This window comes from Zonotrichia albicollis, chromosome 18 (assembly GCF_047830755.1).
Source record: "Zonotrichia albicollis isolate bZonAlb1 chromosome 18, bZonAlb1.hap1, whole genome shotgun sequence".
Lineage (NCBI taxonomy): Eukaryota > Metazoa > Chordata > Aves > Passeriformes > Passerellidae > Zonotrichia > Zonotrichia albicollis.
Window position 1 is genome coordinate 4019975 of NC_133836.1, and position 23411 is coordinate 4043385.

The window sequence follows — 23411 nt, forward strand, 5'->3', positions numbered from 1 at the left end:
TGGACAGGAGAAAAAATTTTATAGATAAGATCCAATAAAACAACCTTGAGAATGAGAAATGAAGAGCTCTGACTCGTTCTTCAACCACTGGGGTTGGGAAAAGAGACTTTCTGGCTCGTCTCAGGGTCACTCTGACCAGCCAGAGACCCCGAGACCAGATCATTCCCTACCCCAGGATGCTCCAGCACAGCCTGAAATAAACAGCACTGATGTGTCTGCCTGATCACAGCCCCCACATGGAGGCCAGGGAAGATCATCCCAAGGATCAGCTTTGGGAAAACTTTGGGAAGCACAAGCTCCAAGCTGCTGGTACACCCAGGAATCTCTGAGCGCACATACAAGGGAATTTTATCCCAGCACAAACAGTTCCAGAAGGCAGCCAGGGCCTTACTCAACCTCCAAATATGTTTTTCGGGATCGGTGCTGGGCAGGTCCTGGCAGGGGAATGGAGCAGGCAGGAATGTTTCCGCGGAGCAGCGAGAGGAGTCAGTGCCATCTGCCGGCTGCAGCTCCCAAATCCACCGGACAGACAGGAACAGTGGGCTCCTGGTCATTACATTGGTTAGTAATGTCACAGCTTGATGATTCTGGATAATTTTCAAGTATTCATTTTATAAATCAATAAATAACTAATTCATAAATTAATATATCATAAAATAGATAATAGTTTAATATATTATATAATATTATGTATAATATTATAATATATATTCTCATATATATTATATATACTATATATTATTATATATATTATTATATATTCTATTCTATTATGTTTATTCTATTATGTTATCTATTATTATAGAGTATCATATAATAATAGTATGACTATAATATAATATAATATAATATAATATAATATAATATAATATAAATTGTATTAATAATATTTTAATATATTATATAATATTTATACAATTAAAAATATTACATTATACGATATTATATTATATATTTTTTCCACTCTCTCCCCATTCCTGGCCTCCAGGTGTGGAAGAGCTGCTGCTCAAGGCCAAAAATAAAGAGCGAAATATGCAGAAGGGCCACGGAGAGGCGACGGGAACTCTGTATCAACAGAACGAGGTGATTTTCCATGGAAATGGCCAGAAATTGAAGGCAATGGAATTTAACCCTTTGTGAGCCCCGCCGCGCTGCCATCGCCTAGCAACAGCACGCCATGCCCTTATATGGCAACCGCGCCCGCCCACTCCTCATTCTCACTTCTCATTGGCTACACCCATGTGATTGACGTGCGTGCCCACCAATCCCTACCCTCCACGAGCCTCTCTCGCGCCCGGGGCGCGGCGCTACCCGGAAGCCGGTGCAGGAAGCGGAGGGGAGGAGCGCGAGAGACGCGTCCGCTGCTGCAGCCAATGGGAGAGGAGCTTGGGGGCGGATCAGCCAATGGTAGCACGCGGGGGCGGAGCCAGGGGCGGGGCTGCGGGAGCAGGCAGCGGGCGGCTCCGGGAGGCGGCAAAGGTGAGGGGGGACCGGGGGGACACCGGGCAGGGGCCGGGACAGCACCGGAGGGTCTTGGGCAGAGGGGATCGGGGGGAAAGACCGGGGTGCACCGGGCAGAGAGGAGTCGGGGGGCTGGGGGGGATTCCGGCCGGTTCAGGCTCGAGGAAGGAGCGGTGGCTGCGGGAGAAGCGGAGCATGGGGAGGGATTGCAGGGACCCTTGGTTTGGCGGGGGGCACAAGCCTGGAGGAGGGTGGGGAAGGGACGGGAAAATCTCCGTGATGCCCACGGAAGCGGCTGGCAGAGCCTTGTGCCCACGCTGCTCCCGGGCATCCATGGGAGTGATGTGAGAGCGGATCCCATATGGGGCTGGGGGTGGCAGGGAAGGGGGTGGCAGGGACAGCCGTGACAAACCCGGAGCGCATCACCCAGACCCACTCTTACCCCACACAGAGCTCTGGCTGAAGCTGTGCATTCCCAGGTGGGAGCAGCGGCAGGGGAGATGCCCCAGGTGCCGGTGCTGGACTCAGGATGAACCTCGTGGCGATGGCGACCGACCCCGAGCTGCAGTGGGTGTCCCTGTGGCTCCGTGTGCGCTGGGCGGCCGTGCTGGTGCTGCTGCTGAGCTCCCTGGTGATGCTGCTGCTGCCGCTGGACAACCAGTGCCAGGCTGTGCTCAAGGGCCTGTCGCTGCTGAGGAACAGGCTGGGCTCCTCCTCGGGGATCAGCAGGATCATGGGACAGAGCACCGAGCTGAGCGTCACCTCCCGCGGGCTGGAGCTGCTGGTGCTCAAGGGAAAAGCATCCCCAGGTGAGCATGGCTGAGTTCCTCGGGTTAAGGAGGTGCTGGAGAAGGTCCAGCAGAGGGAACAGAGGTGATTTGGGGTCTGGAGAATCTTTGTGATGAGGGGAGACTGCGGGGCCTGGTCAGTCTGGAGGAGGGAATCTCAGCAATCCATACAAACATCTCCAGAGGATGGTGCCAGGCTCTGTTCAGTGGTGACAAGGAGCACTAAATTAAAACACAAGTTCCACCTCAACATGAGGAGCAACCTCTTTCCATGGACAGCTGCCCATGGAGTGGTGGACTCTCCCTTCATGGAGACATTGCAAACCCACCTGGACACCTTCAGATGACCCTGCCTTGGAGTGATTTCCAGAGGGCCCTTCCAACCCTGACACCAACCCAGAGATCTTCACCCCCTTCCTGACCATGTCCTGTACCCCTGATGGCAACAAACTGCAATTAACTGCAATTAACACTGGCTGTAAATGCCCCCGAGGTCAGGCAGGCCCTCACCAGCTCCTTGACTGCATTCCAGGGCCCTGTGCTGGCATTGCTCCATCTCTCCAGAGTTTTTCCTCGTGTTTTCAATACTAGCAACTTCTGTGGAGGCAACGGAACACAGAGAGGTGGTTTAATGCACAGAAATCTGGGCTACACAGTATTAATCCCAAAATCTTGGCACAGAACAGCCTTTCAGGCAATGTCAGGCTGTAGCCATGGCCAGTATCAGCCAGGACAGTAATTTGGAAAACACTTAAAGGAATTATTCCGATTCCAGCACTGTATCTGTGTTTGCATTAAAGCTCTTACTGCTGGGAAAACGTTGGATAGTTGAGTGGAAAAACAGAAGTGCTGTTGGCAGCCAAGATAATAACGTTAACATTATAATTTCACCTAGAAGAATGCCAAGAAAACGCTGTTAAAACAGTTTCCTCCCACATGAAGCAGTTTGGTGGCCACCTTGAGCCTGCTGCCCACAGGTCCTGCCCTTCCCACACTTGCTGCCAGGAATGGCTCTGCTGCCTCATACTCAGCCTGGAAATGTGGCATAAACCTCTGGAACACAAATTCTGTTCCAGTTCTTGTTCATTTTTATATCAGTGAACATTCATAGAACATCCTGAGTGGGAAGGGAGGCACAAGGATGGTGGAATCCAGATTTCCAGAGGTTTCCAGTAAAACTCACCGCCCTTTATCTGTTATTTGTTTTACCATTTCATTCCAGAGGTGAAGCTGGAAGCCAGAGCAGCTCTGAATCAAGCCCTGGAGATGAAGCGCCAAGGGAAGCGGGAGAAGGCTCACAAACTCTTCCTGTACGCCCTCAAAATGGACCCGGATTACGTGGATGCCCTCAACGAGTTTGGGATCTTTTCAGAGGAGGACAAGGACATCCTGCAGGCCGATTACCTGTACTCCAAAGCTCTGACCATCTCCCCCCACAACGAGAAGGCTCTGAGCAACCGCGGCCGGACGCTGCCCTTGGTGGAGGAGATCGACCAGAGGTATTTCAGCATCATCGACAGCAAGGTCAAGAAGGTGATGGCCATTCCCAAGGGGAATTCTGCCCTGCGCAGGGTGATGGAGGAATCCTACTACCACCACATCTACCACACGGTGGCCATCGAGGGGAACACGCTGACGCTGTCCGAGATCCGGCACATCATCGAGACCAGGTACGTGGCGGGGTTTGTAGGGGTCCCAGGAAAAGGGAAGGGAATCTTGACTTCATGTTTCAGAAGGCTGATTGGTTATTTTGTGATATATATATATCAAGAAAATTATATATTAAAACTATAATAAAAGAAAAGAGAAAGGATTTCAGCTGAAGGCTTGTAAGGAATAGAAAGGAAAATGCAATGATAAAAAAATCTTGTGACTGACCAGAGTCCGAGACAGCCAGACTGTGATTGGCCATTAATTAAAAACAACCACAAGAGACGAATCAAAGATGCAACTGTTGCATCCCACAGCAACAGATAATTATTTTCTTTTCCTCTGAGGCTTCTCAGCTTCTCAGGAGAAAAATCCTTATCTGAAAAATAATTCTCTGCTGCTGTGGAATGCAACAGGTACATCTGTGACTGGTCTCATGTGGTTGTTTCTAATTAATGGCCAGTCACAATCTGGCTGTCTCAGACTCTCTGAGAGTCACGAGATTTTGTTATCATTCCTTTTCTTTGCTAGCCTTCTGATGAAATCCTTCTATTCTTTTAGTATAGTTTTAATACAATATATATTTTATATATACATAATAAAAGATATAATATAATAATATAATTAATATATAATATAAAATAATATGAAATATTATATATTTAGATAATGCAATAAATATAATATTATGCAATATTATATTTTATGTATATGATATAATATTAATATTATAATTATGATATATTTACATATAATTATATCATATACATAAAAATACATGATAATGACATTATTACAATCTATATTTATATTATATAATCTAAATTATATATAATATATTATGGTATTGTATAATATAATTTATAGAATTATATAATAATTATATGAAATTATATAATAATTAATAAATTAATACAAGAATTATATTATATATAAAGATATAAAATAATATAAATAATTAAATAATGTAATGTTATAATAATATATTATGTAAATAATTAATTCATATCATGATGTAAACAATAAAAGAAATAATATCATCTAAAATAATAATAAAATAATAAATCAGCCTTCTGAAACATGGAGTCAAGATTCTCATCTCTTCCCGTGTTGGGGCTGCTTGCAAATGCCCACATCCTCTCAGCTTCTCAGAAGAAAAAAAAAATCTTGACAGAAGTATTTTTCACGGAACCCGTCTGTGCCACAGGTACGCCGTTCCCGGGAAGAGCCTGGCGGAGCAGAACGAGGTGCTGGGCATGCACGCCGCCCTCAAGTTCGTCAACACCACGCTGGTGTCGCGCATCGGCTCCGTCAGCAGCAGGGACATCCTGGACATCCACCGGCGCGTGCTGGGCTACGCCGACCCCGTGGAGGCCGGGCGCTTCCGCGCCACGCAGGTCTTCGTGGGCCACCACATCCCGCCGCACCCGCAGGACGTGGAGAAGCAGATGGAGGAGTTCGTGCAGTGGCTGAACTCGGAGGACGCCAGCAGCCTGCACCCCGTGGAGTTCGCGGCGCTGGCGCACTACAAGCTGGTTTACATCCACCCCTTCGTGGACGGCAACGGCCGCACGTCGCGGCTGCTGATGAACCTGATCCTGATGCAGGCGGGCTACCCGCCCATCACCATCCGCAAGGAGCAGCGGGCTGAGTATTACCACGTGCTGGAGGTGGCCAACGAGGGCGACGTGCGCCCCTTCATCCGCTTCATCGCCAAGTGCGCCGAGACCACGCTGGACATGCTGCTCATCGCCACCACCGAGTACTCCGTGGGCCTGCCCGAGGCTGGCTCCAAACAAACCATCCCCGTCAAGACTTGAGGGTTTGGGGCAAGTTCAACAGAACTCCAAGCTGTTCCTGCTGGGAAGTGACTGGATGGGAGGTGGCACTTGAGTGTTTTATTTAAATTTGATTAAATTAATATAATTTATTTATATACACGATGCCAAATGGAGCTGGGGGATGGTGGCTGTGCACTGGAAGGAGGTGGGGAGAGATGTCAGAGGGCTCAAAAAGGTGAACTGAAATTGAATTTCTCCTTAAAACTAAGCTTTGAGGAGCTGCTTCAATCACAACCCTTCACCCAGGCAGCCAGCTCTACTGTCTGACCTCAGCAAAGTCTAAACTGAGCTGGTTCTGTGTGGCCTCTTCCCTGTAGCTCCAAAACACATCCCTGAAGGAACAGCCCTCTCCCAGCTGTGTGCCCCAGACACTCTGGTGTCAGGCACACAGGTACTGAGCAGGAAGGAGGCTGAACTCCAGCCCAAAGGCATCTCTCCCCTCCCAGCTCTGTTCCTGTGGCACTTTGCATGTTTACTTTCAGCTGCCTTTCCTGGGGTGAGTTTTGTACAAGTGGGAAGTGTTTGGTCCGGGTGACAGGAGGGGAACAAGAGGAGAAAAGCTCTGACTTACTTGAGGGAGGGCTCAGAAAATCTCAGCCAAGAGGAGCCCAGGGAAAGCACAACTGTCCTTAGACATTTCAGTGGAGGGGTTGGAAGGAGCTTGTCTGCAGAACTGTGAGCAGAAAAGGTCATCATGCAGAGCCAGGAGACACCAGTTGTGCCAGTTTGGGAAGAATGTGTACAGGAAGTTTGCCAAAAACTTTCATTTCTTTGGTCTAGGTAAGGGAACTTCCACAGTTAATCACTGGTCATGTCATTACTCTGGTAAATGTGTCAAGAATCACTCGAGGCCTCTGTGTGCTGCAGGGGCAGTGCAGTGCCTGGAGCTGCTGAGCAGTTCAAAGAATCCCCTTTTCCTTGGTTTTTAAGGTAAAAGTACCCACAGATCTCCCTACCCCAAACCTGCCAGGTCTGTAACAGCATCATTGACCCCACCACCTCCAAGCTCACAAAACTTCCATTTAAAATCCCAGTGTAGAGCATTTAACCCCTTGACAAAAGCTGCCAGGTTGTCCTAGGCTTAGTTTTCTTCCCTTTTAACTCTCTCTTACCTGACAGGGAGCTTAGGACATGTTTTAGAGGAGCAGAAACCAGGATGAGACTCTCTGAGCACTGCTGCCAGGGAAAGCAGACAACACAGGAGGAAAGGTGTCCTGTCTTTACAAAGCATGTTATTTTTGTAGTGCAACCTGAGTATAAATAATGCACTTTAGAGCTCTGTGGGGGGGGGAAAATGTTATTTTAGTAACAGATTAATAAACTATTTTAATATGAAAGCCTTGGTTTGGAAGAGGCTGTTGTCAGAGCACACTTGGCTGCAGTCAACTAAGTGGTTGTGGAGGAGGAGAAGCCATGGGAGGGATCCTGGTTCCCTCAGCTATGTGACAGCATGAAAATCATCATTTCAAAGTAAAGCCAAGTGAAATCAGCACAGAAAATAGTGTTTATTTGCAGCAGTGTGGTCCAAGTGAACTCAGCACTGGGGTCCCCCCTCACACCCACCCCTCTGGGGGGGTGACTTCCAGGGTATTTGACAAGCAGGGATGTCTCTAGCCAAAGTCACACCACTGTTGGAAAGTCTGAGGTGATTTCAGGATATTCAGAGAAGGAATGAGCAGCTTCAAGGCCTGAGGGACACTGAGCACCCCTGAGAGGTGAGGTACATCACTATCACCCACCTGCCAGAGGAGAAGTGCAGCTCCAACACCCACATTTCAACAAAAGCAACAGTATTTATAGAAAACCTTTGAGAACTTGAGTTTAATAAACCGAGAAACGTCAGCTTGCACTTCACAGTTGTACAAAACCATACAGAAACCACCTGCAAAAAGACATGAGCTAGCTAGGTAAAACAACCAAAAAAAAAAAACAACCAAAAAACCTGGTCCTCAGCAACAGCACGTCCAGCTTCATGGGAAACAGAAATTACCACCTAAGGATCAGCTCCTGACACTTAAAAAGAATCATCTCAATGTCCTTTACAAATACACCATATAAAAAACAGGGCAACTGGAACAGAACAGGAACTGGATACATATATATGTATATCTGTGTATCTACATATACACACATATGTATAGAAACTCTCCCAATACTAAAAGAGGCCATTGTGGTGAAGTTGGAGCATCTGCTGTTGGATTCTGCATGGAAGGAGATGACAGTCCCTGCGTGCGTGGGTTTGGGTGAAGAATGGGGCTGTTGGCAGAGAGAATGTCTGCAATCCCAATCTGAGCTGACCAGTGGAGCTTGCTGAGGGCCTCCCATGGCATCTCATTCGTTAATGAAAGAGAAAATTGTTGGAAAGTACTCCAAAAAACTCCATGTGGCATCCGAGCTGTGCAGGAAATATTTCCCCCCTCGTTACCCTCAATATGAGGGATCGCATTAACGCCGTTTCAACAGAACAAAAGTGTAACTCTTTGCTCTTAGAGGAAAAAAAAAAAACCAACAAAAAAACCAAAAAACCACCACCTGGATTTGTGCCATCCTCCACTGATCCCGAGGAATGCAGCAGTCCAGTATTTACACAGGATTGGGACGGGCATTCTCTCCTTGCAAAGCTTAAGGACACAACATGGCTTCCAGAAAGGCATTTCACATTGGACCAGACCCGCTGAGTGCACACTCCTCGCTCACTTCTTCAGGAGCATCTTGGCAAAATCAGCATTGGACATCTTTTTAGGCTCTGCAGGGGGCTCAGAGGACGCTGCTGGTGAGTTCTGGACCATCCCATTCTCAGCCTTGGCCACGGGGTTGCTCTGACGCTGCAGCGCCCGGGGCATCATGGAGAGCTGTGTCCTTCCCTTCCCTCGCCTGCAAGGGAAAAAATCCCCATTAAAAAACCTCTTCTAGCTTGGGGGAACAACAAGGACTTGTTTGCTATGAGGAATGCACACTTCAGTGCCATCCCTGTCATTTGTTTCAGGGACAGAGCTTTCCATGGGTGTCTTTGAAGCATCCCTGAGTTCTGGCAGACACCAACTGCCCACAGTCCCCAGGGCTGAAGCTCTGTTTATCCACAGGGGCTCATCCCATACAGGAACACTGAAAAGATGAAGGAGCAGCCTTAATGCTCACTGGGAACAATGGCTGCTTCTCCAAGGGAGAGGTTATCAGGGATCAGTCCAACATCAGATCCAAGGGGATGGCCAGTGCCTCATCCTCTTGTTGCTACAGAGCTGTTTCTGTGGGTAAAGAGGAAAAATCTTTTCCTCATCAATCCAACAACCCATTTTTTTAATAGCGCAGTACCTTTTAAATGCTCTTTCAGATTCACAGAGTCCTACACTGATTTGGGTTGGAAAAGGCCTTGAAGACCACCCAGTCCCACCCTTGCCATGGACAGGGACACCTTCCACTATCCAGGCTGCTCCAGACCAATCCAACCCAGCCCTGGACACTTCCAGGGATCCAGGGGCAGCCACAGCTTCTCTGGGCAACCTATGCCAGGATCTCCTCACCCTCACAGGGATTCCTTCTCAATCTCTCACCTGACCCTGCCCTCTTGCAGGAACCCCTTCTCCCTTGCCCATATAAAAAAATCCCTCTCCTCCTTTTTCTAACCCCCATATTCCAGCTAAGATTCCTCAACTTCAGCACATAAAGAACCACAGCATTTCCTTTCCTTTGGCAGTATTTCCCTCCCTCACTCACGCTCCATAGATCTGCCGTGGCAGCGCCAGGGAGGCCTTGCTGGGCTCGGGCCGTTCCGGAAGCTTCCGCAGAGGGGGGTTGCTGATCATCACCTTGATGACGTGGTCCTTCACGGTCAGCCCATCCATCTTGAGCACAGCCTGAGAGGCCTGGGCTTCATTCTCATATTCCACATAAGCCAGGCCCTAAATTAAGGAAAGAAAGAACCAACATGAGGGTTTAGTGTTTCTGTAACAGCTGATGAGGAATTTGTAAATGAGGGAAACTCAACGGGGCTCGGTCCCAAAGTTCATCACTCCCAACCATCATTCACCTCACGACCTGAATTTCTTGCCTCTCACTCCTGATGCCCTCATGTATAGAAAAAGTATTAAAAAAGGAAAGAACCACTCTAAAAAAGCTATAAAATACAATGAAGTACCACAGCAGGCTTGTCCAAAGAAGGGCATCACCTCTCCCTGCTGTTACATTTTTAAATGACATTCAAAGCCTTAAGCTGCATTTTTTGGATTATCCAGTTTCACAGGTTTTACATAACTTTCCCAAAATACATTTATTTGTGGTCTACACACAATCCCTGCTCAAACTAAGCTCAGAACAAGAGCTGGGGTTCCCAAGAGCACTCATTACAAGGTGTGCACACAACAGGAACTTCACCTGAGGGCAAGAAAATTCAATTTAAATCCATGAACACCATTCCCAGGATGTCCCTGTGGACAGGACCCACCACACAGACACAGCCCAGGTGTCAGGTAGAATTTTGGCAGAGCAGCAGCTGGTTCAGAATTCCTTATTTAACAAGGAGTCATTTATTCAGGGACGGAAATAATGAGCCTTGTCAGAGAGGGAGATCATTTGTCACTGGCAAATCCCTTCCTGCAGCAGATGTTAGGAACAAAAGCCTCAGGAAATTGAAGAAAGGAGGATGGGAATTGGTTGCACCAGGTAAAGCCCATTTAGCCAGTTATTTAAAAACTAATCTTTTACTGAGTTGCCTGTTTTTACTATACTGAAAGTGCTGTAAACATTTCCTCCTCCATCCCATTTTTCTTAGGCAATTTAAGAAGTATTTTGGAAAAATTCCTTTTGGTTTTCTGCACAAAGGCACACTGGGCTGTATAAATCCAAGCTCTTCCACAAGTATTAATACAACACCACACTGGCAACTTAACAAACCCAAATTTTGTCTCCAGACTCCATGACAAGCTTCTTTTTGAAGGATTGCTTAAATCCAGGAGTGTGTTAAGGATGCCCACCTTGGGTTTGCCAGCTCTGTTGGTGACCAGCCGAATGTCCTTCACATTGCCATGGGCTTTACACACCTCCTCCAGCTCCTCCTTAGTGCAGGAAAAGGGCAAACCAGATATAAAGAGTTTATGTTTCTCCAGGGTAGTGCTGTACCTGAACACCTGGAGGAACAAAAAAATGATGCTGGTTCACAAAACAGCCAGAAATACCAAGGATTTCAATTCCACACCCCAAAAGTAATTCCTGTTTGTGGGATCCAAAACTGCCTCAAAGCCATGAGTGGTGTTTTAGAAGATATTTGCAGATAAATACCAAGGATTTGCAACTAAATGCTACTAAACCCCTTCCCAAAGAGGAAAGACACTGAGATCACAGAATATCCTGAGCTGGAAGGGATCCAGAAGGATCAGAGCCCAATTCCTATAATAATATATTTATAATATTGCCTTCTTACTCAAGTTATCACTATGGGAACATTGAATTTTTCTGTGCAGGAACTCCAGAATGCAGAAATCTCCTGATTACACAACTGAGTTCTGGTGCAGAACATCCCCAGCCAGGGGATTGGGTAACAAATGCTGACCAAGAAAGCTCTTCAGAGGTTGAACCTGGGTAGATCCCACTATGAAACTGCTCAGATCAGCAGATTTCTGCAGATCTTGAGTAAATTATGACAATCCTGGTGTCTGGCAGAGTAACAAGATGCAGAAAGTCTTCAAAAAAAAGAGTTTGAAGTACAACATTAATTGATTTGACACAACGGATTCCACCAGCTCCCTTCCCCACATCCACTGTCCAACAGGAACCACCAAAACTTTTACCTTGAAGTCAGGATTCTTGTTCTTGTCAACACAAGGGGACACAAACATGGGCCTGCCCTCCACGGCCGTGCGGTCCAAGGCCAGGGCCTGCCGAGCCGCCTCCTCCTCCCCAAACTGCACGTAGCAGTAGCCCCGGAAGGTGCCCTTGTTGTTGAACACTGCTCGGACCTCCACGACCTCCCCACAGCTCCCAAAGAGCTCCCTCAGCTTGGCTTCAGGCTCTGCCATGGTGTAGGAGAGGTTGCTGACAAACACGGTGACTTTGTCCTTGCTGCTGTCGTGGAACACTTTGGGGATGTCCTTGCGGCTGGTGGACGCCTTTTCCTTGGGGGCTGCGGGGCCATCGGGCTTCTCGCTCCTCCCAAAGAGCCCAGGCTCCACTTCCATGTCCTCTTCAGGCAGCACTCCATCCCCCTCTGCCCTGTGCCTCTTGCTGGGCAGCTCTGATGGATGGAATTGTTGGAAAATCCCTTGTGAGAAAATCCCAAGGCCATAACCAACAACAACCCCCCAGCTAGCCCAAGGCTCAGGATAAGGATTCACCACCAACAACACTGAATAAACAAACACTGCCAATCAACACCCCCCTAAATAAACCACACCAAGCACCAAAGACACAAACACTGCCAATCAACACCCCCCTAAATAAACCACACCAAGCACCAAAGACACAAACACTGCCAATCAACACCCCCCTAAATAAACCACACCAAGCACCAAAGACACAAACACTGCCAAATCAACACCCCCCTAAATAAACCACACCAAGCACCAAAGACACAAACACTGCCAATCAACACCCCCCTAAATAAACCACACCAAGCACCAAAGACACAAACACTGCCAATCAACACCCCCCCAAATAAACCACACCAAGCACCAAAGACACAAACACTGCCAACGTCCCCCCAAATAAACCACACCAAGCACCAAAGACACAAACACTGCCAACGTCCCCCTAAATAAACCACACCAAGCACCAAAGACACAAACACTGCCAATCAACACCCCCCTAAATAAACCACACCAAGCACCAAAGACACAAACACTGCCAATCAACACCCCCCTAAATAAACCACACCAAGCACCAAAGACACAAACACTGCCAACGTCCCCCTAAATAAACCACACCAAGCACCAAAGACACAAACACTGCCAACACCCCCCCAAATAAACCACACCAAGCACCAAAGACACAAACACTGCCAACACCCCCCCAAATAAACCACACCAAGCACCAAAGACACAACCACTGCCAACGTCCCCCCAAATAAACCACACCAAGCACCAAAGACACAACCACTGCCAACGTCCCCCTAAATAAACCACACCAAGCACCAAAGACACAACCACTGCCAATCAACACCCCCCTAAATAAACCACACCAAGCACCAAAGACAAACACTGCCAACACCCCCCTAAATAAACCACACCAAGCACCAAAGACACAAACACTGCCAACATGCCCCTAAATAAACCACAACAAGCACCAAAGACACAAAAGAAACCCCCCAACCACACCCTGCAACAGCCAACCCTAACACCCCATAATAAGGAGATGGGTTAAGACACAACTGCCAAACCCCCCCCAAAGCAAAACACAACTCTAAAAATAAAACAAATTTTATCATAAATTCCTACTTGGCCTCTCTCTGAGATTTATGACCTGAAAAACCATTTTTACAAAATTTAACTACAGGAACACCTCACTCTATCCTCCTTTCCCCCCACTCCCCCATTTCCTTCCCCACTGAAACTCCTCTGCCCCCCATTCCCACTGTGGAGCTTGGAAATGACAAATACAGGTCTTAAAAACACCACAAAAAAGTTCCCTCAGGTTTTAAAGAACAAATAACAACAGATTATTTCACCAAGACAGCTTTAGATGAAAGCGACTGGAATATTTGTTCCTTTTTTCAGCCAGTCATAACTGACAGTCGCTGATTCATGTTCTTTTCTTTGTCTAATGGTTCTTTATTTAAAAAAAAAAAGAAATCTAAAAGCTCACAAAAATCCCAGGGGAAACAACCTATTAAAGTGTTCTGTTCCCACCTCCAAGAAGCTGCTACAATTCTGAATAACCCAATTTAGACACATGGCTCAGTATCATAGGATGAGTCAGAAAAATTACTTTAAAGGAAAATTAAGGAAGAAAAAAACCAAAAATCACAATATCCAAAATAAGAAACCCCAAGAAAACTCTGGAAGTTCTTATAAACCTGTTTTTCTCTTGGTATGAAACCATTTAGCCTTGCTTGCATTTCACTCCCACAGTGAACACTACCCAGGAGAAAGCAGCCCTGGAAAGACACCAATGCTGGCAATTCCTCAGCTCCCTCTACCACAAAACAACCAATAACCCTGTAGCCAGAGCCCTGAAGTTTCCATTTAATTTTATTTTTACCTTCTTCTTGTCCCCATTCACCCTCATCATCCTCGTCTGCTTTGCGCTTGTCTCCAATTCTGGTTTTTTTGGCTTTTTTGGAAGCTTTCTTCTCTGCCCTTGCTTGCTTTCTCTGCTCAGCTCTCTCCTCCTCCTGCTTTGCCAGAGCAGCTTCTTTCTCAGCAGCCTAAAACACACAAGGATTTATTTCTTTTTTTCTCCCACTGGCTGCAGATTGCAGAGCATTTTCCAGAGCACTGAGCCCAGAGGGTTTTCTCCCATCCCCAGCACCAACAGGGACATCATTTAAATCTCATCCCAATTCTTTGCTCTCACAGCTTTCCTGCAGGGCACATCGCTCTTGTGGCCAGCCAAGAGGCAAAAGGACAAAGATAAAAAGCAGCAAGAGGTTGTTAATCATAGTTTTAAAGTAAAAATCAATAGTTCTAGGGCTTGAAGGCATGTCAGGCTTATCTGGGGGGAAGCCACATTAAAAATGCAACATTCAGAGTGGCATGGATTTAATTTAGGGGTATAAAATGCTTTGGTAGCTCACAGAAAGTTCTGACCTTTGCTCTTTGTTCATTCACTCGAGCCAATCTGTTCTCAGTTTTCTGAACAGCTGCATCCCAGTCCTCCAGTGTTCCTAAAGGATAAAATTAAAATAAAATTTTAAAAGCCTTTTATTTAAGCTTCCTCATAATTCAAAGATACAATTCTGGAAAAATAAGAGTCACTGAGTTCATGGCACTTGCTGTTCATACTTAACATGCCACATGAAAATTCTAATTATAACAACTAGCCTGCAAGGTAAGAAAAAAAAAAAAAAAACAAGAGCCAAGCAGAGCAGAAACCTCTCATTAATAATGCAAGACTCCAAAAAGGCATGGAAAAATCCAGTGATTTCAGAAAAGCAAGGAAGAAAAGAGCTGTCTGTGGATTTGACAGCAGTGAAAAGTGAGACTTCAGCAGAGCACAAAACACAGGATCAAAAGCCTGTGTGCCACCTCTGCCTAAGAGGCAGTAATTAATTACCTTCTGTTAATGAATTACCCCCCAGCAGTGCCCAGGTACCTTCTATCCTCTCCAGGGTGAGCAGCACCTCGCAGACGTGCTCGGGGTAGTCGCTGGTGCACTGCACTGCCCTGTGCAGAGCCTTCCTGCAGTGCTGGGTGTCCCCATGGGCCCTGCAGGAGGGGACAAACCACACAATTCCACAATTCCAGCCATGCCAACATTCCCCTCCTTCCCCACACTCCTGGGAGCCACAGCAGAGCTGCCCCAAGAAGCTCAAAGGTGTTTTGTAACATTTGTTCTAAACTGGTTTCTCCCACAGATGAGAAAAGTAAAAGATGAATTATTACCTTTCCAGGTTGTAATATTCCAGCCACATGTTGGCATATTTGGCATTCCCTTTAGTCATGATGTTGTCCCAGAGCTCCCTGGCTTTCTGCATGTTGTTGCACAAGCGAGCCTGCAAGGGAGCACCCAAAATATCCTTCAGGATTATTTGTTCAACATCATCAATCTCAAACCAAAAACACCCCACAGATGCTGCAGACAGACCCAGCAAGACACATCTGAGCCTTACAGGGGTCAAAATAAACACCTGACACAATCCTACTACTGCATAATCCTTCCCTGCCCACCTCTCCATAATCTTGGTTCTGGCTCCCACATCCATTTGATTTTGGTGATTATAAAATAAATTAAGAGAGCTGTTTCTGAATTTCTTCCTTTTGTTTTTGATTAATGTACTTAATAATTCCCCAGACTAAGAACTTGGTTTGTGTTTAGGAAGAGGGGAAATGGATTGGGAAAGGAATGCATTCCATGGTTGGAATGTTATAACATTTTATTTTAAATGCATTTATCAGGTTCAGCAATTTTAAATACAGCAGAGAGAAACATCACCTCAACTCTTGCCCAGTTCTGCATGATGGTGCAGGATGGATCTCCACTTTCACTGAACCCTAGGAAGAAAAACAACATCTGTTTGTTGCACTTGGCTCTCAGAAATGAAAGTGTTCATTAAATAGGTCCTACAAGGAGATGAAGTCTTTATCTGCAGCTTTCTGAAACGCTCAAGATTCTTGAAGACAAATCTTGTGTGGAGAACTGATCTTATAAAAATGAACTTGAAGAGGAGAAAACACTACTTGAGATGATTTCACTCACTTTCTTCTACTTCTTGTTTCAAGTACTCCACAGCCCGTGCAAACGCTGAGCGCAGCTCCTCCAGCTCCTTACTGGAGTCTGCAGGGAAAAAAAGAAAAAACAGCCTTAAAATAATAATTTAGTTTTCATTTCCCAATAAAACCATCTCCTTAACACCCACAATTTTATTAGGTAGCAGGGGGAGATTAAATTTATTATTTCTCATTGTTATTATTGCTTAAATTTATGATTTTATAATGAGTAAAACTCATTACAATAATTTAAAAAATTATCAAAAACATAAGGCAGGGCATTTTTGCAATAGCAAAGCAACCAAATTGCTATTTTTTACAGACATTAATTTCTGTGAAGATGAAAATGCTGGTAATTTTCTTAAAAAAGTAATATCCAAGAAGTACAAAGAAAATAGTATAGATATTTATTCTGTACTTATCATACAGACCTTGTGTAAAATCCACCCTTCTCCTCAGGTAATCCAGGTAGGCCTGCCAGATCTCTACATAGTCTGTTGCTTGAATAAAACCTGCATTCAGAGCTTTTTCAAACATTTCTGAAAGAAAAATGGGGAAAAAACAGTTACTTCCCATATACTGTCAAAATTAGCAAGTTGCAGTGACAGCACAAAGAAATCCCTACACAAACACCCCTCGTTTCTAGGAAGACAGGAAAATTAATCCTACACAATAAATTGATTTAGGAAGCGAATTTAAAGGCAACTGAATTAAGGAATGTTCATTCCAAGATGTTCATTGCGTGCTCAGCCAAAGCAGCTTTGCCCTTGCAGGACCTGCAGGCTGAGAACACATCCTGCAAATCCCATTTTTGTCCCAGCCTGTCTGGGGGGCAGAGAGCAGCTCTGAACTGCAGTTTCTGGTTCTCTCCTCACCAGAAATGATGCTGTGCTCAACCCTGTGCCTCTCCATGGCCAGCAGGTACCGAATCCACAGCCCAACAGTCCAGGGGCAGTTCCTGACAGCGCGGTCGTGAGCGGATAAAACCAATTCCTTCACCTTCAGCTGCCTGTCCTGAAAGAATCACACAGGAAAAATGAAGTTCCTGTCAGCCACAGAGACCACCTGAGACAAAAAGAGTCAACACCTAAACCAGAGCATTTCCATTTTATATTTAAAAAGCTCAGATGGGGATTTTAAATTCTGTATTCCTAAAAACATCTTCATGAGGAAGAATATGCTCAGGAAAGAACTACCAGGCCACTGAGGTGTTTTCTGCCAAAGAAATAAATATAATACAGGCACTGAGTGAATTCCCAACTGCTCCTAGAATATCGAGGATACAAAGAAGGAGCACACTCAGCCCATTTGTGCAGGTGTTGCTCCACCTGCAACCTGCTGTGTCCAGCTGGGAAGAGAAAGAGATGATGGAAAAACTGAGCCTGGATAAGGCTCCTGTAGAGAGTCAGCCCTGATCCCTTAATCCAGCCACCTTCTGCCCTGCCTCTGGAGCTCAGAGTGCACTAACAAACCCCCTGGAAACAGGGGCTGAACATCTGGGCTTGCTTCAGTGCCCACACCCTGTTATTCTGCAGAGAAAACACAGCTAGAGCAGAGAAAAGTGAGAAATGCTCACAAGAGGAATAAACACATCCCTAAAAACAGGAGGAAACCTAAGGTGAGGTGAAAAATCTGTTTTCTGGAAGATCTACAGATTAAAGGACAGGACTGAGGTAGAATTTAATGGCTGTTTATCAGCAACTGAGATTAAAAATAAACAAAAGTAAAGACAGGAAAACAAATCTGCAAACATTCCTGGGTTCATTTCCTTACCAAATACTGGTTGTAGCGTGCCCAGAGGTCTGGGACAAGGCAGTTCTCAGCCAAAGCTCTCTCATAGATCAGCTGAATCCGAGCTGGGTCACCTGCTTTCATTTCAAAATCAATGTAAGCTTGGTATTCTGCCAGCTTTGGGGTTTCAGCACCCAGCTGGAAAACAACCAGGGAGACACAACATCAAACTCTTCAGCAAAGCAAGACTCCAACAGTTCAGCTGTTCCTCAGAGCAGCTCCTGTGCAAGATTGCACACAAGAGATTTGTCTCTGTATCAGCAGCTGTTGATTTTCATACACCTCTGAATGAGCCTGAAATCAATCAGATCCTGAATTTATACCCCTTAACCCAAAAACACATCCAGACTCCTCATGGGCACCTCAGGGTGGTGTGGCACTCACTCAATGCACCCCATAATTTCCAGTATTCCCAGTATATAATTGTCAATATTCCCATTGCTGATGAAATCCCCCAGCTAGGGGGGACTATATAGAAAAATAGTAAATTTGGAAAAAAAATAAATCCCCCCAAAGCAATTCCCTCTTAGTTCTGAAGGAAGGTGAAGTGCCAGCATTACCAGTGCCTCCTCGTAGGGTTTACACTTCTCCAGCTGCTGCAGAGCTTTTTTGTAGTTCTTCACTGTTGTTTCTGGAATGGGCTCCTCTGACCACTCCTCATATTCAGCATATGAAGCCTCCATGTCTATTAAAACATGAAATCTCATCAATAATGCACTTATGAAACTAAAAATTCAGATTTCAACCTATGTTCAGTTCTAAGACAAATTCCTATTTTTATTTATATAATATTTATAGTTTATTTGGAACAAATATTCAAACTTTTATTTTCTTTTGGTCTTGCTGCCACACTGCTGCATTCTTAAAGGATTCAGACATTTCATCTCACAAAGTGTCCTATAACAAACTCAAGGCAAGTTGTATTAAAGCTGCTCAATTGGAATTAGAAAACCAAAGTGGCAACATTTTCTCAAAGGCTTTAGAGACAAGAGAACCCAAATTCTTTCTAGATGGAAATGAAGTCAGAAGAGCTGTGCTTAAATTTTTTCCATGTACAAGAAAAGGGACTCGAGGAGTTTAAAGCAGGAACTAGAGAAGGCAGAATTCCAACAATCCAGCTGCCAGACACTCCCCACCAAGGGTTTCATGCAGCAACCACAGCTGAACTCCTCATTTTTAAGTCACATTTTGTGCTCCTTGCTTGAACTTTGAACCTCGAACTCCCAACAACTCAGAACATTTCTGACCCAGAGGGATTTCTGCCTCTTCCAAGGGAGCACAAGACCTCCAGCTGCACTTGGTGAGGCTGTGCCAGGAGAATCCTGACTCCTGGAGCATCCCTGTGCCAGCAGTGCAGCCCTTACCCAGCAGAGGGATCCCCAGCTGGCGCCGGAAGAGCGTGTGGATCTTCTCGAGCTGGCTGCACAGCACCTGCTGCTGCTCCGGGGATGGAATGCTGCCAGGAGCTGGCTGCAAGCAAAACAAAAAACCAGGGAAATTCAATCCATCCTCCAGCCCCAGCTGATGGACATGAGAGGGAATTGTTTATGAGCTGAGGGAACTGAGATCCAAGTGAATATGTGATCCCTGAAGGGCACACAGGGCCAAGCTGCATCTCTGTCGTTGTCAGGAAAGCTAAAACTTGGGAATTGCTGCCTTTGGAAGGTGGATGAATGGGAAAAGCATTCCTGACTGAAAGCTGACACAATGATCACCTGAGAACAAGGAAGCAGCAGGTGACTGTGCCATTTCACATCCCCATCATGCTGCCAAAGAGGGTTTCAGTAAATCCCTGGGGTGTAAATCCCACAGTCCAGCCTTAATTGTGTTTGGGAATGAAAGAACATCCTCCTGTTACTCCTTTGTTAGGGGTTGAAAAGGTCCTTTTAAAACCAAATAGTTCCCACTGCTACCATGAGCAGGGACAACTTTAAACTTCCATCTCTTATATAGCAAATGATCAAAAATAAGGAAATATGCCCATTCTGGCCATCTTGGAAAGGTGACTTTTGCAGATATCAAACCGTACTTTTCAGGGGTAAAATATCCTCAGCCATAAGACTGTGGATAAAATGCCCTCATCCAAAAGTTTGTGGATAAAATGCCCTCATCCAAAAGTTTGTGGATAAAATGCCCTCATCCAAAAGCCTGTGGATAAAATGCCCTCATCCAAAAGCCTGTGGATAAAATGCCCTCATCCACAAATTGTGGAATAATGAATGAGTTAAAAGCTGAACAGTCTACGAATTTAAACTTGGTTGACTCTGCGCAGAAACAGCCACAGAACATTAATAGTGGAACATTTCAATTTAAAGCTGTTTTTGGCATCTCAGTCAGCAGCACAGCCAAACTTTACTCCTGGATTCCAGATGATTTTAGGATTTTACAGAAACACAAATCCTTTACTTTATCAGCCAAATCCACAGAATGGTTTTCCTGGAGCACAGGGCTGGTTTTTACAGCTGGGAAGAAACAACTGAGACCTGACAAGGAGGAGACAGCTCCAGGTGACTCCAGGAGCTGCACCACAGCTTTCTTTGGGATGGGAGCAAAGGGGAAGGGGCTCACCTGTGCTGTTTCCAGGATGGCATTCTCAAACTCCCTGTAGGCTTCCCACAGGGCCGTGCCCTTGGTGACGTGCAGCCCCACAGCTGTCAGGGCCCGCTCGAAGATGGACCGGACCCTCTCGATGCCTCCCTCCTGCCCAATGCCCCCTATGGAATACTGGGCATACTCCAGCCAAATTTCAGGACCTAAACAAGGTGAGGAGAAGCAGGTGATTTGATTTTTTTCAAAATAATAACGAGGAAAGGCAGCTCTGCTTCCCCAAATGGCTGATGTGCTGCGTATAAATAGAAAAACACGCAGCGATGTTTTATTGATCCTAAAAAGTTAAAATATTTGGGAATTGTGTTGGTGCTGTTGGTTCAGCAGCAGCAGCCCCAGTTTCCTTCTGAGTGGTGTCACTCCTGTGGTTTTGCTGACAGGGAATGGCCCTGGCTGTCACCTCTGCCACACAAACCACACCAAGATGCCTGAACAGCAAATTCCCATTTCCTGAGCTGGGACCACAGAGCTGTCACACTCTGGAATAATTCAGATTAAAGCAGCTCCTCCTCCTCCTCTTTCCAAACTCCTGAACTTCCCTGATCAGCATCTCCTGAAGCAGCTGAAGGGGAGGTGGGAGAACAGCACTGGCTGCCTGGCACCATTCCCACCAACACCAATTCCATTCAGGGACCCCCAGGTTGGGACTGCCCTGGATTCCAGAGGTGCCTCCAAATCCCAAATACAATCCTGCAGATCCAGAGGATAACTCCTCACTTCTTCACCTCCACTCCTTTTTCCTGAGAGATCACCAACACCAGGTAATGTCACTGATGTGACTTTTTGTACACAGCTTTAGAGGGATTTAACTCCATATTCCCTCCACTTCCTCAGGCTTTGCTTTTCCAACTCTTTACCCCAATCCCCAAAGAACTCAGGGATTTATCCCCAAAATTTTAAGCTACAGCAGCTCCTGAGGAATAGAGAAACCAGACACCACATCCTTCCCTTGCATCACTTCACATTCCAATTTCAGAAATTAATTTGAAATTTTGCCCCAACTTCTTCACTACAAACAGAAGCAAGAGAGCTCCCTACAAAGCCAAATCGGATGCAACAAACCCCATTTTAGAATGTTTTTGGGTGACTTACAGATGTAATCTTTGACAGCTCTTTCAAACAGCTCATAAACCTTCTCTCTCTCAGAGATCTCTGAGGCCATTTTTATCTCATCCTTCAACCAGTCCAGCCAGATTTCTGGAAGGAAAACATTTAGAACATATCATTAATATTCAGAAATAATAAGTTATGTCCACTTGGTGAGTTTTTAACCACAGACTTAAAGGAGGGAGAGCAAGGCAAAGAGAGGAATTTTAACCTCCACAAATTCTAATTAATTTCAAATAATAGTTGGGCAGAGAGCTCTTAAGCTGGTGCTAAACAAGCACCTTTTTACTAAAGGGAAAAGTTGGAATTCTTCAGGACTTTGAAAATCATCCCATTCCACCTCCTGCCATGGGCAGGGACACCTTCCACTGTCCCAGGCTGCTCCGAGCCCTGTCCAGCCTGGCCTTGGACATTTCCAGGGATCCAGGGGCAGCCACAGCTTCTCTGGGCACCCTGTGCCATCCCTTTCCAAGAATAAAATCCCACAGCCTCTGCAATATTTCCATCACCTCCGAGCTATGAGCAAAACCAGAAATCCCCACCTCAAGCCCCCACAATTGCCACCAAGAGGGAATTTTCTTTGCTGTCCGCCTATGAAATTTTTAGCAGGACTTTGCTGAGCTCTGGATCACATTCCCTGACTGAGGGTGCTGAAAATTGGCCTAAATATTTTTATTTCACTGCTGAAACATCCTGCACCTGTAGAGGGGAGAGGAGGCTCCGTACCTTCAGTGAGGGGGAAGAGCTCGCTCATCTTCTGCCGAGCTCTGCGGAGCTTCACCAGCTCTCCCTCCTGCCGGAGCAGCTTGATCAGATCCAAGTGACAGTTGTAATCAAAAGCATTGATGGAGAGCTTAAAAAAATAAAAATAAATCCATTTTAGAAGCCGTGTTGAGTGAAGTCAGAAAAACAAATCACACAGTTCTCGTGGTGTGATCACAGAGGCAGACAACGCAGAGTTTTCTCAGATTTAATAAAACCCTGACACAGCCCCAGCTGCTCCCTCGGTCCCGCCACAAAATTATTTTAAATTTTTTTTCTAAAGGCAATAAAAACCCGCGAGCAGCCAGCTCAGATTTCTCAATGAACACCAACAGCTTACGAGCACTTCCCTCCTTCCAAAACAATCCCAAACTGGTCAATTTCCGTCTCAGATACCAAACATTCACGGCATAAAATCAATTAAAACCCCGAGTTTGAGAAAACTCATGAGAAGCAGGGAAATTCACACCCTGACAGTGGCAGCACCGAACCGCCGGGGCAGACACGGATTATCCCCGTTCCCGCCACACCCGCCGGGCCCACCTGCTCCTCCAGCCGCTGGATCTCGGCCTCGTTCTCCTTCTCCTCATCCTCGCCGTCCCCAGACGAGTCTGAATCGCCCTCATCGTCCGAGTCCCCGCCCGACTCAGGGTCTCCCTCCGGCAGCCGCTTCTCCTCCTCGGCCGCCGCCTCAGCTCCCGCCGCCGCCATCTTATGCAGCTCCGCTCGCCGCCCGCCGCGCTCCGCCGGCCGCCGCGGCTGCCCCCGCGCCGCCCGTCCCGCTGCTCCGCCCCACCTCCGGCCGAACCGGGCGGGAAGAACCGGGATCTTCAGCCCGCCCCGCTCCACGATCGCCCGCGAACGGGGACCGCGCTGCGCCGAGTGCGGCCGCGGCGCGACCCTTTGTCTTCTGGTCCGCGACGCAGGCAGAGCCGCGGGCACCCCGCTGTGTGGCCATCAGGGGGCCTCCGAGAGGGTCCGTGGCGTGCGCGGCGCCGTCCGCCCGCCATGTTGAGTGTGGCGCCGCGTGCCGCACGTGCGCCGTCTGT

The 23411-nt window shown here is 46.5% G+C and overlaps 2 protein-coding genes across 2 annotated transcripts; one reads left to right on the forward strand and one right to left on the reverse strand.

The window, feature by feature from the left end:
* Window positions 1-1362: 1362 nt before the first annotated feature.
* On the forward strand, window positions 1363-5835 carry FICD (FIC domain protein adenylyltransferase). The gene is made up of 4 exons (XM_074554314.1): window positions 1363-1479; window positions 1913-2270; window positions 3472-3919; window positions 5107-5835. The coding sequence occupies exons 2-4, from the start codon at window positions 1991-1993 to the stop codon at window positions 5717-5719; spliced, it is 1341 nt and encodes a 446-aa protein (XP_074410415.1). The 5' UTR covers window positions 1363-1479; window positions 1913-1990; the 3' UTR covers window positions 5720-5835.
* Window positions 5836-7533: 1698 nt separating this feature from the next.
* Window positions 7534-23261, reverse strand: SART3 (spliceosome associated factor 3, U4/U6 recycling protein). The gene is made up of 19 exons (XM_014272775.2): window positions 22906-23261; window positions 22327-22453; window positions 21586-21690; window positions 20455-20639; window positions 19251-19356; window positions 18447-18571; window positions 17869-18024; window positions 16971-17109; window positions 16527-16634; window positions 16085-16162; window positions 15821-15879; window positions 15271-15380; window positions 14981-15093; window positions 14476-14552; window positions 13928-14093; window positions 11524-11966; window positions 10711-10863; window positions 9455-9639; window positions 7534-8614 (listed from the first exon to the last, which is right to left on the reverse strand). Exons 1-19 carry the CDS (start codon window positions 23071-23073, stop codon window positions 8434-8436), a joined length of 2784 nt encoding a protein of 927 aa, XP_014128250.2. The 5' UTR covers window positions 23074-23261; the 3' UTR covers window positions 7534-8433.
* Window positions 23262-23411: the final 150 nt, after the last annotated feature.